The sequence below is a fragment of the Blastocystis hominis genome, assembly GCF_000151665.1.
Source record: "Blastocystis hominis, Singapore isolate B (sub-type 7) whole genome shotgun sequence assembly, scaffold_17".
In the NCBI taxonomy this organism is placed as follows: domain Eukaryota; class Bigyra; order Opalinata; family Blastocystidae; genus Blastocystis; species Blastocystis hominis.
Window position 1 is genome coordinate 61,884 of NW_013171824.1, and position 18,729 is coordinate 80,612.

General features: G+C 43.5%; 6 protein-coding genes; 2 read left to right on the top strand and 4 right to left on the bottom strand.

Moving 5' to 3' along the window:
- Positions 1-121: 121 nt before the first annotated feature.
- On the top strand, positions 122-1,570 carry GSBLH_T00002160001 (uncharacterized protein; the record flags this gene model as incomplete). The annotated part of the gene is given in 5 exon segments (XM_013040685.1): positions 122-373; positions 392-547; positions 579-761; positions 798-914; positions 947-1,570. 5 exon segments carry the CDS (start codon positions 122-124, stop codon positions 1,568-1,570), a joined length of 1,332 nt encoding a protein of 443 aa, XP_012896139.1.
- Positions 1,571-2,747: 1,177 nt separating this feature from the next.
- On the top strand, positions 2,748-4,137 carry GSBLH_T00002161001 (uncharacterized protein; the record flags this gene model as incomplete). The annotated part of the gene is made up of 10 exons (XM_013040686.1): positions 2,748-2,827; positions 2,866-2,959; positions 2,993-3,051; positions 3,083-3,163; positions 3,195-3,263; positions 3,295-3,396; positions 3,428-3,526; positions 3,556-3,676; positions 3,705-3,920; positions 3,949-4,137. The coding sequence occupies 10 exons, from the start codon at positions 2,748-2,750 to the stop codon at positions 4,135-4,137; spliced, it is 1,110 nt and encodes a 369-aa protein (XP_012896140.1).
- Positions 4,138-11,005: 6,868 nt separating this feature from the next.
- On the bottom strand, positions 11,006-13,046 carry GSBLH_T00002162001 (uncharacterized protein; the record flags this gene model as incomplete). Its single annotated transcript, XM_013040687.1, has 6 exons — positions 11,006-11,716; positions 11,750-12,034; positions 12,064-12,225; positions 12,255-12,617; positions 12,653-12,767; positions 12,805-13,046. The coding sequence occupies 6 exons, from the start codon at positions 13,044-13,046 to the stop codon at positions 11,006-11,008; spliced, it is 1,878 nt and encodes a 625-aa protein (XP_012896141.1).
- A 2,536-nt stretch (positions 13,047-15,582) lies between these two features.
- GSBLH_T00006393001 (uncharacterized protein) lies at positions 15,583-16,330 on the bottom strand (the record flags this gene model as incomplete). The annotated part of the gene is made up of 4 exons (XM_013040688.1): positions 15,583-15,881; positions 15,915-16,008; positions 16,039-16,120; positions 16,152-16,330. The coding sequence occupies 4 exons, from the start codon at positions 16,328-16,330 to the stop codon at positions 15,583-15,585; spliced, it is 654 nt and encodes a 217-aa protein (XP_012896142.1).
- A 30-nt stretch (positions 16,331-16,360) lies between these two features.
- On the bottom strand, positions 16,361-16,712 carry GSBLH_T00002163001 (uncharacterized protein; the record flags this gene model as incomplete). XM_013040689.1 has 2 exons in its annotated part: positions 16,361-16,550; positions 16,583-16,712. 2 exons carry the CDS (start codon positions 16,710-16,712, stop codon positions 16,411-16,413), a joined length of 270 nt encoding a protein of 89 aa, XP_012896143.1. The 3' UTR covers positions 16,361-16,410.
- A 960-nt stretch (positions 16,713-17,672) lies between these two features.
- GSBLH_T00006394001 (uncharacterized protein) lies at positions 17,673-18,511 on the bottom strand (the record flags this gene model as incomplete). Its single annotated transcript, XM_013040690.1, has 5 exons — positions 17,673-17,685; positions 17,736-18,193; positions 18,228-18,253; positions 18,307-18,454; positions 18,485-18,511. 5 exons carry the CDS (start codon positions 18,509-18,511, stop codon positions 17,673-17,675), a joined length of 672 nt encoding a protein of 223 aa, XP_012896144.1.
- Positions 18,512-18,729: the final 218 nt, after the last annotated feature.

Genomic DNA, 18,729 nt, shown 5'->3' on the forward strand with positions numbered 1-18,729 from the left:
ATGAGCTAGGAGGCAGGATTATCGGTTCTTCTGTGCACCCTGATATGCATACTTTTTGGTGATATCATTTTCAGGCCGAAGTCTATTCGTATCCTTTTCTTCGGTGTTCTTATTACCCACAATGAATCTCAATTCGAATCAATCTATTGCCATTCCCTCGTATGAGTTCCATGCTTCTGAGGATATTTCTATAAAGAGTTTTGAACTGATTCGTTGTATTGGCCAAGGAGCTTACGGCCAGGTGTGGCTATGTGAAAAGAACGACTCCCATGTGCTGTACGCAATGAAGATTCTCAACAAAAATCAATTGAGTCGTGCTTCGACTCTCGTGAGAACCCTACGTGAAAGAAAGCTCCTTGAAGTTGTTGTTTGTGTGGAGAATAAAGCATAGTTGGTGGATAGTCCATTCATTGTGAAGCTGCGGTTTAGTTTTCAAGATACTTCCAACTTGTATTTCGTAACTGATTACTACTCAGGAGGCGATTTCTTTTCTCTCATCGAGCAGCAGCCCTACAACCGTCTCTGCGAAAGCTACGCTCGAGCCTATGTCCAAGAACCATCATTTCGTTCACTCGTAGCTGGCCGAAGTTGTCGTGGCGTTAGAAAGCCTGCACTCTCTACAAGTGGCCTATCGCGATCTGAAGATGGAGAACATCCTCATGACGAATGATGGCCATCTCATCCTCACGGACCTCGGAATGAGCCGAATTCTGCATCCAGGCCAGCGGTCGTTTAGTTATGTGGGGACTCCGGAATACATGGTTCCGAATTCCTTGATTGTCTTAATGTTTGTTTAGGCACCTGAAATTGTAAGCCATCGAGGCCACGATCATTGCTGTGACTTTTGGTCGCTCGGCGTGTTGGCTTATCAAATCATGGTGGGCGTAGTTCCTTTCACAGGAAACACCGTCGAAGTTTTTTTCTCCACTTTTCCAATTCGAAATAGACCGTTTTCAACCGCATTTCCCACCAACAAATCATCCTTCCTCCCTTTCTTTCGCACTCTGCGCGCACTTTTATCAGCGCGCTGCTTCAACGAAACCCCGAGCAGCGATTAGGCCACGGCGGCATTCAGGAGATCAAACAACACCGATTTTTCGAGGGAATCGATTGGAGTGCCGTTGAAAACCACACAAATCCGCTTCCTTTAACGCCCGCTTTTCAGAATTCCGTGACGCAGATGAACGAAATCGCCTCGGATTTTGGCGTTTTTGATCGATTTGCTCACTTTGTGGACGGAACGGATCGCTGTTATCAGAAACTGATCATCAAACAAGTGTTGTTAGGATGGATTCACTATGATTTAAAACCCGAACTCGTCGATGAGCACGTTCACGGAACCATTCCTTCGCGAGGCGATTGGAAGCTCCCCAACGCGAGTTCGAGCGCTGGGCTCAATGGGTATTACCAGTTTTCGAATCGCGACGAATTGATAATGCACTTGCAGAACGAAGAGGTTTTGTTTCCTGAAGTTGTGTCGAATTTGTGCAATTTGCAGCTGAGCATCGAAGAGAAAACGATGCTCTTTGAGAACGATCGGTGTGTGTGTCAGTGGCGATTGTGTGGGTGAGGGAAAGAGAAAGCGATGAGCGTGTAGACAGAATGAAGAGCAGGCATCGATTTGTATTAAAGGCAACATTGCAGTGAATTTCTCTGAACATGTTTGTTTTGTTCGTGTTTCCCATTACAGACAGAATCGAATCCGTCTTTTAGATATCACCACCGCGCTTTCTCCGCTCCATCTCTTTCAATCTTTAGCACAGCAGCACACTCTCTCCAATTCTCTGCAGAATCCGAAACAGGTTCTATCGTGTATCGTGAAAACCTTCGAGCAGCCAACGTCGCGCAGTTTTGACTCACCGAATCGCATTGAATCATAGTGTTTAATGAGATTTTGTCGTGCTCGCTCATTCAATCGATTCAAAGCTTTCAAGTGCGAGTGTATAAAAATCGAGAGTTGTTTTTAACTCAAAAATGTCTAGAAAGCGTCGCTTCGGTCATTTCCGATGCGCTCAAAAGCAGAAATGTGACCATTCTGCAACACGCCTTGTTCCCACAGCAAGAGAATGCGTTGTGGTTCATTCTATCTGGGCTGCATGTTCAGTCGCTTTTTGGACTGCCACCAATGAATGATGTGGCTTATCTCTACGGGTATCTGGATCTTGGACAGAACCAGCTGAACGGGGAGATTCGACTCGATGGAGTTACGAATTGTGAGGATATCGAAGCGCTCATGCAGCTATTCGAAGAGAATGTTGATTCAAAACTAAACAACCTGTTTAACACGCTTCGATACGATGTAGCTATATTGTTTCACACAGTTATCATAGGGAGAGATTGAAAAGGCTTGCTGGATGGAAATATGCGAGGGAATCCAGAAACGGGATTTATACTCATTGATGCTGAGTATTCGACAGTTGGCAAAGCAAATGTATTTAAAAGTATATCGTTTCCCTCTGCTTCGATGTAGGACACGGAAGTGTCGATTTCCTCCATTTACGCATGCGCGGATATAAAGCTAGGAATGAAAGAGGAAGATTGCATGGATCCCACAGACTATTCTCGATTGTAGAAGTAGCAAGGGGAGTCAATGTGTAGGGCACGGTCCAAGCTCCATTCTCTTATCGTAGCAAGTGAAATTCAGGAATATTTGATGAATAAAATCGTTCATAATTGAGCTCTCCTATTTGTTGAATTCCACAATTTTTCTTGTTTTTGTTGATTAGTTTACATAGAATCTGGAAGCGATGTCGTACATGCTAAGGGAGAAAAAGGAGCGTAAAAAATCGTCTCGTTATCCTGTAGTCGACAAATCGCTTTATCTGCCGTAGGATGGATTTTGTCTGTAGTTATTAATTTTTCTAGTTATGTGAGTGATGACATGACCCCTGAAGAGATTATGAAGAAGTTTGAGGCACTGGAAGAGTTTCAACGCAAAAAAGCAGAAAAGAGAAATCATGTTGTTCTTTATGTTCTTTGTGTAACGCAACAGAATGAAAAGAGCCCAGATTCAAGTGTTCAAGGCAGCAAACCTGAAGAATCTGCTAACGAGTGTGTTCATCCGGTTTCCTATCACTTCCAGAGTTTCCTTAGACGATAGCGATCTGATGGAACTATGTGATCAAATCGGCACCGTTTTCGACGAGAAGATCACCGACGAAGAGTACAATCCTCTTATCTTAACCCACCCAAAGCGACGCCTACGAAGACCACGACTTCTCGGAAGAAGACGAGGACTTCGAGTTCGATTCCGATATTTCCGAGTTTTTTTCGCTTTCGCTTCCCCACGTTCAGAGACGAAACAAAACGGCAGAAAGGCCGCTCCGGGAACGTCCATCTCTACTTCACGCGCGCCGGCCGCCTGATTGAAACCGTTTCCAGCAAGGCTCTTTCCCGGTTTCCACGTTTCCACGTTTCCATGGCGTAGGAAGTGCTACCAGCTGCTCGGTCCCCCCGAATCCCCGCGGTTAATCCCCGTCGGCGACACGTCGAGTCCGTTTCCCTGCGAATACATCAAAATCCCCGCGTATCTGGCACTCCCGCGGTTATCTCCAGTTCGATTCCGCTGACGTGGACGCACACAATTCAGGACTTTGTTCCGCCGACCCCGCAGCAGTGCATTTTAACCGCGGATCCGCTGTCCTTCGACTACTCGACGCTCCAGCAGACGTTCAACGTATCCCCGCGGTTCTCTCCCCATCTAGATGGTGTACGTCAACACGCCCAGCGACCTCTCCTACCTCGAGCTGGAGCGCCTGCAGCTCTCGCGCCGCGTGGTTCCCGCGGGATTCGTCTTCGTCTGGGCGGACAAGGAGAGCATTCCCGCGGTTCTGTCGATCTTCGAGCGGAAAGGGTTCTTCTACGTGGAGAATCTGGTGTGGGTGCGTTGCCACGACGAGGACACGGTCCCATTGGGCGATGTATCCCCGCGGGGAGGGTGTGTTGTAGGAGTCGTCGCTGCTGCGGCGGCGGAAGCGGACGCTGCTGATTCTGCGGCGCGGAAGACGGCTGGCGAACGGGTCGGTGAGCTTCGCGGGACTGGACCTGCGGCATCAGAGGAACCCCGACGTGGTGATCGCGCCGTATAGCGTGCGGGGACGTAGGGGAGAGAGGAGGCGTGAAGAGAAGGGTCGCTGATGCAGAGGAGCGTGTTCACGACGATGGAGACGCTGGTGCCGAGGGCGATGGACGGAGGGCTGAAGAACAGCGATGTGTATTTGCAGGTGTTCGGGGAGAAGGGGTTCGCGAGGAAGGTAGGAGAGAGAGAGAGAGAGGGGTGAGAGGTAGAATTGGATCACGGTGACGTATGCGGAGTGAAGGAAGGAAGGATGAAAGAAAAGTGAAATGGCTTTGATTGGTTGGGATGTTTGTTGAAATGATTCGTACTGGGAAATCGTTGAATGCTATTTGTTAGGAATCAAATGGAATCATGAATGGAGAGTGTGATGGTGAATTGGAATAAAAGAATTGATTAGTATTATAAACAATTGTGGAAATACTCGTTTACAAGGAATCATCTAACCTATTACTGGTATTTGAAGCATTTGATACTTGACTCATCATTGCAGGTCTACCATATTATGTAATACAAACAACACGAGGCAGACTCTCAGATTACATTCTTTCGTTCTCTGCCCAGATATGATAGAATGTTGCTGCGTCCGAGGCGACAACTTCTTTTGAAGAGACGTCGAATTTGAGAGTAACAAATTCACCGAAATATCGAATTAGAGCTGAATGAACGCATGATAATGAAGTAGAATAGCCGACCATGAGACTTCGATTGATGTCTTCTTTCTGTAGTTCCTTTTTTTAATTGTATAGTCTATGACGTCAATAGTACGTTTGGTAAATGGATCAAGAAGTAAATACATTCTGTTTCTTGTCAATTCTATCGCATCTATCTCTTTCAAAACTTGTATACTGGCAATATCGTACAGATTTATATTATAAGACTGTGATTTGACTAGCTATTCTTTGGTTTCACTTCATTCCTTTAGTAGTTTTTGCATTCTTCGTGAATACTTTTTGCTTTTAGAATTATAGATTTCCAAGAGTGTTTATTCCTTGACTTTACGAATAACCCAATTTCGAATCGTTTGATCAAATGCTAAACCTCCAACCCTATCATCACCGTCATAACCACAAATCTCCACAGCATTGTTTATTATTTGTAAAATTGCACAGGAAAAGGAGCTCGCTAATAAATGATAAACTAATGTATATCTATTCCTCAACTTTTCAAGTCCATAACAGAAAGCTACAGCTATAGGTTCTTTCAATATCAAATAGTTTTCTTTTGTGAAACCAACTTGGCGAATTACTTCTTCAGTATCAACAATATGTTCTTGTTTATAATCTACTGGGAATGTAACAACCACTTTATCCAACTTTCTACCTCGAATAACTTCAGAACGATCTAGCATATGTTTTTATAATTCCACATAGATAGAAACAGGGGGTTCTGTCATTTCCCATCCTTCCTTGTAAAACTCAACTTTGACATCTCTGCCTTCTCTCATATTAGCAATACAAATTTCTGGATTCGATAATACTTTTTCAGAATTGTATTGATATCCTATAACTCGCTTTGCACATTGAATTGAAAAGTAAGTAGATGATAGTATATAAGGAAGTGCCGATTCACCAATATATAGTTCATTCGTTCTGCTGATAGCTACAACAGATGGAAATGAACGTCTTCCTAGACCGGTTAATACACCCTTGGGACCATGTGTCTGATATGTTGAAATCGTAAAACTACTTGTTCCAAAATCGATTCCACCATAAAATGCATTCATAAGATATTATTGTTTGTTATGCGTCCTAACTAAATCTCAATAGATATCCGTTTTTGCTTCAATTTTCGTGATTTATAACAATTATTCAGCTGAGAGTATGCGAGATAAACCATGTGTTTTATTACGTTTGGTATAAATGAGATTGCTTTTGTTTCGTTTTTTTAACTGTTTGAACACACATATGTGATGCTATCTCAATAACGCTTCATCTTCCATTCTAGTATATGTTTCTCATATAGGTATTATTTACCATATTTTTTTAATAAAAAAATCATAGTAATGAACTAGTAGATAATGTGGAACTATGTGAGAAGTTTTGTCTAAAGATATTTTTATTTCAGAATGGTTTGTAATGGACGATAACCTTTTTTTTCTCTCTCTAATGTATTACGCCCTCTCTTCAATCAGGTTAAATATAAGAATACATGTTTGTTCTATGTAATGGCATTATGATGCTGTAAATTAGGACCTTGAATACTATGAAAATTGTGAATTTGATAAAACCGTTTCATATCAATAGATAATAACTCATTATGAGAATAGGATACATACTAAATCCAAAATATAATGTTAATTCACCTAAAAATAGTCAAGTATTGAATTAGGTAATCCTTGATACTCCAAAAAGAATATTATATAGTTCCTGTTTAGAGAGTCAATTTAGACAGATATGAGAAATATGTAGTCATTTGAATCACTATCCATTTATTATACAAACAGGAAGGCAATTCCTTTTGATAATTATAACAAAACTCATTTTTAATCAAACACAGACATTCGTTTGATAATTCCTGAATAACATAACAGAACTGAGGTAAAAGTGGAATTCATTTTTTATTATGGTCAACAATTTTGATTGTATACATATAGGGACATGGTAAGAATATAGATTCTTCAAAAAAACCCAGAGAATCAAGGTATTTACTCAACGACTACATTACCAGGGAAAAAAAGAAAATTTCCATCAATGGAGTCGATTATGAAGTGACTCTATATCAAGGAGACCATTCCAGTGAATACTTGTTGAGTGAAATGAAAGATGGTAAAGTTGAAGGTCGTTGCCAATTATTCAATCGTGGAATCTTGAGTCTTGCATGGATGATGAAAAATGGCAAGCGAATCGGTGGAATAACTGAATATAAGAACGGGAAAGCATTACAAAGAGAAAACTGGGATTCGATCCTAGGAAATGATGGAGATTGCAGAATAATTGAAAATAGTAAAGAAGGATTGATCATGACAATTCGACGTGAATGTAAACATGAAAATGGTAAAGATGAGAGTGATGATGATGTGGTGATTTATCGAGGTGGATTTGATGAAGAAATGAATCGAGATGGTTATGGAATGGAATATGATGTAGAAAATGGTAAAGAGAAGATTGAAGGATATTGGTCGAAAGACAAATTGATTCGAATGATTCGTGAATTTGATGCTGATAATAACCAAATGATCGAATATGCTGAAAATAAAGGTGAGAATGGTAATGTGGAGTTATTGAATCGAATTCCCATTTATATAGGAGGATATAGTATTGAAAATGGTAAATTTGTACGAAATGGAATAGGATATTTGCTTGATGAAAGCAGTGGAACAGCAATTCGAGAAAGTGAATGGGAACGTGGCAACGAAAAGAAAGGTGGAATTGACTTGTATGAAGGTTGGTACGTAAGTGGAATGAGTGAAAGCATTCGAAGTGTACTGAAGAACAAAAAGCCAAGTGAAATGAAAACTAAACCAATTATAAATGTCTCTCCCAAACGAATTGAAATCCACAATAGTTCTGAATTGAATGGAATGGATTTGAAAGTGACGGAATTGGTGATATGTTCGAATAGTTGTAATGATGTGAATTCATTGGATCTGAATCGGTTCGAATGGCTAGAATCAATCGAAATAGGCGATGATTGTTTTGGCTCAGTGCAAACATTCAAAATCGATGGATTGAATCGATTGAAAACTTTGAAAATCGGAAAGAATTCACTTACTCAAGTAAAACAAGCTGATTGGAATAGAAACTCATGTGATGCGAGAGACAAGGCAAATAACCATTCAAAATCATTCCACATAGTGAATTGTGAATCACTGGAATCCATTCAAATTGGTATTTTTAGTCTATTTGATTTTGGAGGAGACTTTGAGCTGAAGAACCTACCACAATTGCAAACAATAAGTGTTGGTGATATTGAGACCTATTCATGCAATTTTTGGTGGAGTACCCTGGTAGTTCGAGGTATTTTCCTAATACTGATGTGTAATGATTAGATCTTCCAAATCTACAATCCATTACATTGGGATATTATTCCTTTTGTTGGTCATTCTCAACAATAATTGAAGGTATTGAATGAGTTAGAGTGAAATGATTGATGTAGATCTTCCATCATTACAATCCATTACACTAAGTGAATATACACTTGCTGGAAAATGGAATGATAACGCATGTTCTTTGGTTATGCGAAGTAATAATGAAACATATCAAAATGAATGAAAATAGATCTTCCAAATCTAACATCCGTTATCAATACTAAAGGAGGATATTGCTTCAGTAATCCTCGTTCAGTAACATTGGAAAGTATTTCTAATTATAGGATATTGATAGAATTTAGATATTCCAAATCTTCAACGTGTTAATCTACCCGATTCATTCCAGGAAGTTCGAACAAAGTCAATTTCAAGTAGTGTTTGAATGATATGATTTCCTTTATAGATGTTTCTTCCACTTTCGCTAATCTTGTCAAATCTAAGAATTAGGTCTGAAAGATGAAGGCAGGTTTGAAGGAATGGTTTGATGTTATTGGAATTATACAGTTGAATGTTTGTTGGGCATTAATCTATTACCTATATGTCAAAGTCGCTCATTGTTTGTATGTGAACATTTTGATAAATGATGTTTCATTGCTTACATCTCTATTATCAAAACGGTATTGGTTGTACGAGGTACCAATGAATCAGACTGAAATCTGCTTTTAGACTTATTCTTTTCTGTGTAGTTTCATTTTGTATATTATGGTTTCTTGTTTTGTGGTATTATTATTATTATTATTATTACATTCACAAATAAATATACTTTGCTTTGACAGTTTAATACGATCGATGGATAGTGCAATGTCACCCATTTGTAATAACAGTGATATTCATCTATTTTTTCTATAACTTCGAACTCCCCACACATCCTACGTACAAATATAAAATAAAAATGCATAAATAGCAGTTTGACAATATCTCACGTATTCCTACTTGTTTATGGAGTGATTACTGTTGTCTCTTTTGATCACTTGCCATATAAAAGTTAGGACTTCATATTGGTTATGTAAAACATAGTTTTATAATCCCATTGTATTGTTTGTTGGAAGGACATGGAGGTGGATCTTTCTCAATATGTGGAAAGTGCTATCTACTTGCTCGAGAGAGAGAAGAGAGCACTTACTATTCCGTTGCTATGTAAATCCCTAGAAGTGACACCGCATACTGCGAAAATGTAGAATTATGGGTAAGTTGGTTGTTATAAGTAGGATTTTAAAGAAAGTTGCAGAGAAAAAGGAAGATTCTGTACTTTCAGTGCTTTGTGTATGTGGAGTGAAGAAGGGTGCTTATACAATTGCTCTATGCAAAAAGAACGAATTTGAGAGTATATGTATTGTGTGGTTTGCCAAGTAGGTTTCAAAAGTACTTTTGATCTTATTTCTTCAGTCCATTATTATAGTGTTGCTCTCTCAGAAGTTAAATGTTTAAGCGACGAAGTGTTTTCCTCATATTTGTGTGATGTAGATTTGTAACTCCATTTCTTCTTCTTTGGGCAAATCGAATGATCCTGCGCGTCCTCCACATTTCTCTCATATTGAAGATCCGAGTATAAAGTTTACTCCTTCTCCCGTTCATCCCTATTCAGAACCTCTCAAAGAGTACTCTATCATCTCGAATATCAACATAGAACACATTCCAATTCTACAGAAATAAAAAAAGAAACACACTCATCCACATCAAAAACCCAATCACATTCATCATCATCATCATCAAAGACTTTGCTTTCTTTATTCCAAAACGCTCCACCCAAAAAGAAAAGCACAATCCAAAAGATTCAAAACGATCCCATTCAAGATCCAAACCCAAACGACGACGATTTGTTTGACCAGGAAGACAGTGAAGAAGACATAATCGCGGTTATTTTTGTGTTTTTGAATGAATTGCAGAGACGAAATCGAATTCGATATCGAAATTTGTACACGGATGAAATGGAAATCGAAAACCAAAAACCGAATCCTTCCATCGATGAAACTGTCGAAGAAGAATCGAATTCGATGGAACTCGAGACACAATCGGAGGGAAAAGATCCCGCCAAGCCCGCCAAAAGAGAGAAAAAAACCGTTTTTGGCGCCATGTAGCGAATTACCGCGGTTTTCATATAGGGATTTATTCGCGAAACGCCAGGAAGTTTCATCGAAAGAACCTTCCGGAGGCGTTTCTTCGGGGAAACCGGGGAAACCGGGGAAACCAGGGAAACCGAGGACGCACCAGGTGAAGAAAATGGTGGAAGTGACGGACGAAGACGGTTTCACACGTTCGAATCGAGGGAAATTTCCATTGTAGGCTTTGAGGAGGTCTACGAAACCGTGGAAACCGTGGAAACCGTGGAAACCGTGGAAGGTGGAGAGGGATCGGAGTCACAGTCGCAGTCGCAGTCGCAGTCGACGCCGTTGCTAGCGCAGAAAGCGTCGTCGGTGGAAAGCGAAGGAACGGCGGGAAAGAAAGGAACGAAAAACAGCGAAAAAACGACGACGACGACGACGACGAAGGGGAAGGGAAAGACGAGCTCGATTATGAGTTTCTTTGCAAAGAAGTGGAGTGTTTGTTTGGAGGAAACGAGAAGAGGGGAAGTCGATGGGAGTGTGGAGGGCGAAAACACGGGATGGGAATGGAGATTGGGGGTTGTGTGCGATGGGCAAGCGATGTCAGCCATCTACTACTCTTTTCTCAATCTTCTGACAATCTTCATTGCGAAGCTATGAGTCATTCCCCCACTTCATCATCACGACTCATCCCTCTTCCATTCCATTTATAATTTCACATCCTTTGTTTGTGCTCTAACCAATAATCCATGATATCCTATTATACATCCCCATTCCCATCTCTTTCTTTTCCCCTCTTTCTCTTTCTCTTTCTCCCTTCCCCTCCCCTCCTTCTTCCTTCTTTTTCCAACAAACAACTCAATTCTCGACCTTCATCATTCCTTCATTATAAAGCTGCTGGATAATCTCCTTATAATGATTCTTCGAGAAATCTCTCTTCAACTTCATTGTCGGCGTGAGCATTCCATTCTCCACCGTCCACATCTCGCTCTCGCAATACACATTCTTCACCTTCTCGAATCCCATCAGCTTCGACGCGTTCGCCGTCTCCATCATCGCCTTCATCACCACCGCCCTCACCTCCTTCCTCTTACAAATCGTCGCGAACTCCATGTCCGCCTCCTCCATTCCCTGCTTCCTCAGCGCTCTCCGCAGCTCCACTTCATCCGGCACCACCACCGCCACCAGATACGACTGCAGCGAGTCTCCGTACACGAACACCGAGCTCACCAGCGGGCACTCCATGTACACCGCCGTCACTTTGTCCGGCGAGATGTACTCGCCCTGCGCCAGCTTGAAGATGTCCTTCTTCCGATCGATGATTTGGATCGCTCCGTTCGGACGGAACAGCGCGATGTCGCCGCTGTGGTACCAGCCCTCCGCGTCGAACGTCTCTCGGTTCACCGCGTCGCGCTTGTAGTACCCCTTGATCACGTTATAACCGCGGTAGCACGCCTCGCCGCGCCCGCAGCACGGCTGACCCTCGCTGACCACCTCGCCCTTCTCGTTCACTTCGCGACCATGCACCGAATCCTCCACCGAATACCCCATCTCCGGCACCGACACCAGCTACCGCTCACTCTCTTCTCTTCGCTCTCCTACGCGCGCCTCCGAGCAGCAGATGATGCCTCCGCAATGCCCCACCGTCGACTGGTCCATCATGAAGCTGCAGCAGATGCCTCCGCCCGTCTCGCTCAGCCCCAGGCCCTGGATCACCGGCACGCCGAAGATCACGCGCAGCGCGATCAGACATTCATCGCTGATCGGCGCCGACCCCGTCACCATGAACTTGATCTTGTCAAATCCCAGCGTCGCCTTCACCTTGCTGAACACCAGCGAGTCCCACAGCGCGTCGTGCAGCTGATTCGCGCGCAGCAGCGATTCTTTCTACAAAATAACCGCGGCAATGGACAAACCTTCGCGTCGAAACCCATCTCAAACATCATCTTCCTGATCCCGCCCGTCTGCCGCACCTTCGCCAGGATGCTGTCCGTGATCCGGCTGAATAACCGCGGGACCGACGGGAACACCGCGGGGTGGAGATGCTTCAGGTCGTCGAGGAGTTTCGTTGTGTCTCCCTGCAATGGACGGATTCCCGCGGGGATACCTGATAGAAGCCGATGCGGGCTCCGAAGAAGGTGACGCCGCACTGGACGAAATGCTCGAAGACGTGGGCCATGGGGAGATAGGAGATGTGAGCGTCGGTGTTCTCGAGTCCGCCGATGGTTTCGATGTACTCCACGACGGCCGTGGAGACCGCTACCATGTTCCCGTGCGTCAGCAGCGCGCCCTTCGGCACGCCGGTGGTTCCGGACGTGTAGCAGATCATGCAGAGGTCGCTCTCCGCGGGGCGGCACGGCGTGAAGCTCGCGGCGTCGGGCTGGAAGGCGTCGACGAGCTCCCAGAAGGAGAAGAGCGTGATGTCGCGCTGCTGCGCCGCGCTGCGGAGATCGTCGGAGAGGGCGCCCACCTGGGTGAGAAAAGGGGAAACGTGGAAACGATGACGAGCGTGGAGAGCGTGCGGAAGCGCTGAGGGTCGGTGTGGAGGCAGTTGAGAAGCATGAGGCCGGAGGCGGGCGTGCAGAGGACGGTTTTGAGTTCGGACTCGCTGACGACCGTGCTGAGGGTGAGAGAGGAGGAGGAGAGAGAGAAAGTACGCGAGGGCTTCGGGGCCTAGCGTGTCGTAGAGAGTGATGACGGTGCCGTTGTTGAACCAGGTCGCGTATTGGGAGAGAACCACCTCCGGACAGTTCTTCAGGAAGTGACCCATCGTTCGCATCTTGGGGTTAGTTTGGACTATTGTAAAGAAAAGTACGGGCGTGCCATCGCTACGCTTCTCCGTACCATCAGTCGTGGAGAGCAGGTCATGATGAGCAATGGCAGCGGCATACGACTTCATGATCTCATTGCAACGCTTGTAGCTAGGATTGAAAGAAGAATTGAAGCCGTACGTGTACCATTCGTACTCTGCGGCTTTTCCGTCCACGATTGGACGATAGCCCAAAAAAGGATCGTCTGAATGTTTGCTCAAGCCAGTACTAGCGGTCAACCAACCAAGAGCAACAATTACGCAAAAATATCGCAAATGTTTATAATTGAATCGTTCATACGATAACGCAACTGCGATTCACATCCAGGGGTTCTGTAAATTGGTCCCTATCCAACAGATCACTTCCACTCAACTACAAGTCCCTTCGAAAGATCCTCTGTGTTTGGCAAAACACTGGCATATTGAACTGGCGGTAAAGTATGGCTTGAAGTGCAACCCATTCGTTGACAAAAATAATATTAATATTTGTTATTCTCATTCATATTAATACGTAATCGAATGGAATTGAATTTGCAGATAACCTCGGTTATTAAGATTTCAATCCCAATTATCAATATTTCGTAACAAACAAAAACCATATTGGATGAAACGCAATATCCAACACACCAAAGCCCTCCAAAGAATAGTTTGCATTTTAAATAGTTTTCTTTTTCTATATTCCTAATTCCGAGTCAGATGAAATTATCCCCGGAGTGGGAGCTCTATTTTACTGCCTTTTTCCACAATACTGCCTTCACTGCGATCCTCACTTTGATCCCGTTTCTTAATATCTCTTTGAATCTTTCAGGGTATCAGTATGCGATTACGTTCAGTGGCTATTTCCTTACGCAACTCATAGGTAAGGTGTTTTTTCCAAGTGGTATCTTAGCTACCTTTGTCTATGGCGTCATTAGCCAAGCGGTTCGGAAGCGATATCTATTTCTTTTTTGTTTATGCGGACTTGTAGTCTGTGGTGATCAATGGTTTTCCTGATTTTATAGTCAATTTCCTATTTGCCATTTCGCGTACGAGCGGTAAATTCATTTGGTTCCGTATTTTTGCTGGTTGTTTTGATTACTGCTCCCCTCTCTACCAAGCGTATTTTCTCTCCACCATTTTCTTAGATTTTAGATATCTTTCCGATTTGACCAGTGTCGGCGAGCGGTTGGCTGTCACCTCAAATCTGGAGTTTCTCTCAGGTCTCAGCTACCTCATCGGTCCCTTCGTCGCGGGCGCGCTCTCGCTGAAGAATCTGTGGTGGGGTGTGTAGGATGCATGCCATTGTTCTTTCTCACCTCAGGTATTTCGGAGTGGGTTGCGATCTAATCGCTTTTCTTTTCTCTCTCTTCTTTCTCCCCCACTCGCTCTCCGTTTCCGCCGAAAAACGAAGATTCGTCTCACGCTTCGCTGCCGCTCGTCAGAACGATCGAGGTTCCACGTTTCCACCTTTCACACCCCAGACGGCCTGAACCGCAGCCTGCTCTCCGAGCCTGCTCCCACCGAAGACTCTTCAGAAAGTAAGCATTCCAAAAAAAGTCCCTATTTTCGCAGAGCTTCCGAGTCCCGGCGAACTGAACTACATCATCATCATCGCGATCGTGTGCGAGTTCTGCAACAAGTTCGTGCTGTCGTCGGTGCTGACGGGCTGCAGCTACTACGGTCACGTGGTCCGCTTGCTGACCAACTTCGAGTTTTGGCGGGCGATTCGTGGGTTTGGTGACGGGTAGCTGCGTGCTGGCGGGCGGCGGTCTGTTCAGCGTGCTGTACGTCCGCTATGGAATTCGCTGGCTGGTGTTCAGGGAGGGTGTGATCATTCCGCTGATCGTGGCGGTGGCGGGGATCACGGGCGTCGTGGGGACGCTGGTGTGCGCGCTGGGGAACCATGTGATGTTTGTGATTGGGATCTGGCTGCTGGTCGGAGGGTACTGGACGTACCAGCCCATCACGTCGATGATTATTTCTGTTTGTTTGAATTGAATCGTTCACGTCCAGGTGGAATCCACCGAGGCCAATCAGTTAAAACTCCATCGAATGGTGTATGTGACGGGGATCGTCGGTCTCTCGTTGCCGCCGTTTTTCGTGGGGAATCTGATGGATATCGATCCGGCCACTTCGCTGTGGCTCAATCTGGTCCCGTGTTTGTTGTTGATTGTCGTGATGATCGTTTGCATTTATCTCCCGGGCGGGAAAATGGCCGGGCAAATCCCCTGGGAGGCGATCGTCGAGCACGAAGCGAAGATCTCGCTGCTCAACGGAGACAATGAAATGGAGTCCGAGTTTTTAGGCGGAGACTCGATCGATATGAGCAAAAGTTCGCAGAAAACGGTGCCGATGCTCTCTGCGCCGACCACTCGTCGCGAAGAAGAATTGGTGCAGACCGTACCCAGTGGAACGCTTTTGGGATACACCGCAACCCCCGCGGAAAGCCAGTATGCGAGTGGAAATGGAGAAACTATGGAGATTTGGAGTGTTTGGTTGATACAAACAAACAAGACGCGTTTTTTTTTCGTTTAGTTGGTTGTGTATTTCATCATTATCATCATGTTAATCATTTTCTTTTTCATTTTCATTTTCATTTTCACTTTCCTGCTTACGTGAAGTTCCTTTTCAAAAAAACATTCTCGTTTCATTTACTCTCCTTGGTCATCCACTTGGAATAATCGTTTGTTTCGATCGATGTTTTGGCCGAGGTACAACCGCAGAGTTGGAGCAGCTTCTCGGTTTCGGCAAGAAGAGAGGCCTTGAAGGCTTCGTCCTCCCAATTGCGGAACCAAATCTCCACACGATAATTTATTTGGTTGTTGCTGATGTTTGATTTGTCAATTACGCGAGCTCCCGTGATATTATTGCCATTATCCAGACTCTCACCGATAAGACTAATTACAACACATTCCCAGAAAATTGACAGGGTATCGTGATCTTCTTCTATTGGTGAATGGGAAGGAGAAAAGAACTTACTAGAAAACACGCACATCAAGTGTCCACCCTTTTCGTTGTTAGGATCTTCGTATTTGGGTTCAATTCCCTCCTTAAAAATACACTGACCAATAATCTATTCCTCAGACTCAAAGTACGGAATTACTCGACATTTCCTGACAAGCGTCGAAGAATTGCTCGTGTCTGTCCTTTCAACAATCTTTTCAGTCCCATCAAAAAACACATCTCTAGCAAATGACGAAAACCAGCCACACGTACGCAATCGCCGGAATTTGTTTCCAAAAGCACCAAAATGTCTCTACTGTACCGATCACGCATAGCTTCTCGAAGGAATTCTCATATCCCTTCAAACGGTCTGTTTTGTTTTCAATATAGTACTGTTCAGATAGAACCCATTTGTTCTCTAACACATGAAAATTTTCCTCTTGACTTTCCATTGCAATTAAAGTTACTATAACAAACAAGAGTCTATATGTACGAAAATGACATTCAAACTAGTAGGTAAACAAAGCTGGAGTTAGCAGTGATATTTCTCCCAACGTCTCTTTTCAAGTCTCTCTCGGGCACTTGTCACAGACACACAGTGTCCGCAATACGCACCAAGGCAGAACAACGCCAGGCAAGAAAAAGCCCTCACTCTACGATTCGGAGTGTTCGCTACAAATAATGGAGTTTAGGTTTAGACCTACCGATGAACCAGCCAAATGGAGCAAAGACACTTCCATAAATGCCCAATCGTGCCCATTCATAGGGAGTGAACTCCTTGTGAAAAGACTCGTAGTTATCTAAAGTTTGAGGATCGAACTTCTTTTCAGACATATTGGATTCTACGATTTTCGTTTTCTCTCAAGGGCTGGATAAGAATGAACCTGCATATTATACAGATTTGCATATTAGGGGCATTCATTAAGGACCAACTTTGAAATTTAGAAACAATAAGTGTCCAAATCAAAAGTTGATTTTAATTTTGGAAAGGAGAGGAACAAATAAACATATGGTAGAGAGCAAGAAACCGATTTGAACAAACAAGATAGGAATCGTTGAAGTTCGAATACTCTCCGTAAAGACGATACCTTCTACACATAAAAAGGAACGCAAAGCGCTACAAATCATCCAGCTCTTTGAGTAGTTCCTTCTTGTTTGTTTGCACCTTTAGTTTATTATACAAGATTGCCATAGATTCCATCTATATTATCAAATTAAGACACGAAACCAAACGAATCCAAGATATTCCGGTGAAATGCCTTCCACTTCCCTGATCGAGTCTTTAATATACTCTCCGAATTCCAGAGCAGCAACCAATTTCTATTTCCATAGTTTTGAACGCAAAGCGATACATTTAGCTTGATGTACATTCGAAAGAGCAGTATACGCACTTGGATCAGCTCCGCATGATGGATTTCGTACGTATTGCTCATAATCTGGTTCAATTCTTTCAGGTCAGACAACCATTCACTGGCATTCATCTCGTTCAGTCTATTCAACATGTCCACTTCAAATCTACGATGCAAATCCCTCGTATCGAACTGTCCGACAATCCGGAACGAGTCTGTCAAGACATTGCATCGCATCCACTTGGACATGGCAATGATCACAAACGAACTTGGCTAGAATGAAACGACTCAACTCGCCTTCCTACTCGGAAAGGACTCATTCATAAATAATTCAGGATAGCAAATCCCTCTGCACCGCGCGCCTCCATTGACGGCTCGCAAGCAAAGAATGCCTTGACAGGATTTCGCTTCCTGCGTCACACAATCACTCTATCATCATGAAACACTATTCCACAATTCTACGCAACACATCGAACATTCACATTCAAAATCAAATTGAGTTTCCAACAGTTTCGCTTTGATTCGTGGAATTCGATAGGAATCCAAGTAGCGAATTCGAATTTCTTCGGAAGCTTCGATGGGGCGAAGACTCGTCAGAATCAGCTGATTCCCCTGAAACACCAACGCCGCATTGGGCTCACAGTGGTGATTTATCGCGGTTATATAGGGGTAGAGGCCATAACCAATCGGGTTCATTTCGGCATCTCGAATCGTAACGCGGTTATTCAACAGTTTTCGCAGAAGTCGCGTGAGTAGATAAAGCCCGCGGATATTCATTGATGTGGATGTGGATGTGGATGGAAAAGGAAACTCTTTGCATGATTCAATGAAGGCTTCTTCTTGTTTGTGAATAAAAGTAGAATCGATTTTGCGCTGAATGAGATCTTGATCGAATCGATTGAGGAGATGGTTTATTGTTTCGAGTGAAAGATGCGATTCATTGAGTGAAAAAACGGAGAGAAGCGTCTAGATCGAAAGGGAAAGTGTGTGTGGAATGTACTTGGATGTGATCGTTTTTGAAAGAGACTATGGAAGAGGAAGAATGATCTATTGAGAAAAAAGAAGATGGGAATCGATACGATTTGTGGGAAGTTCGTTTAGGTGAAGGATGCTAGTGAAACACGAGTGAGTCGGAGTGCCAAGCTCCGTCTGGGGATGCTCGCCGAGAGGATAATACACAAGTGTAAAAACAGCTTTGTTTAAGAGGTTTATATCAGTCGAATTCGTCTAGGATGTTATTCAAAGCGCCATTCAAACAGGCAAGCAGTAATGATCGTAAAACATTGAATGGAAGTCACTAGAATCGAAAATATAAATAACGAGTACGAATTCATTCCCATACAAGCTTCACTGCAGTAGTGAACAGAATGGCAAAGAGTACATTCAACGGAAGCCGCATTTTTATAGCAATTCGTGCAGAGATTTTTATCACAATTCGAAAACAATTCACTGCAATAAGGTGAGCAAGAAAATATCACGTTATCTATGGTTTCACTCACAAA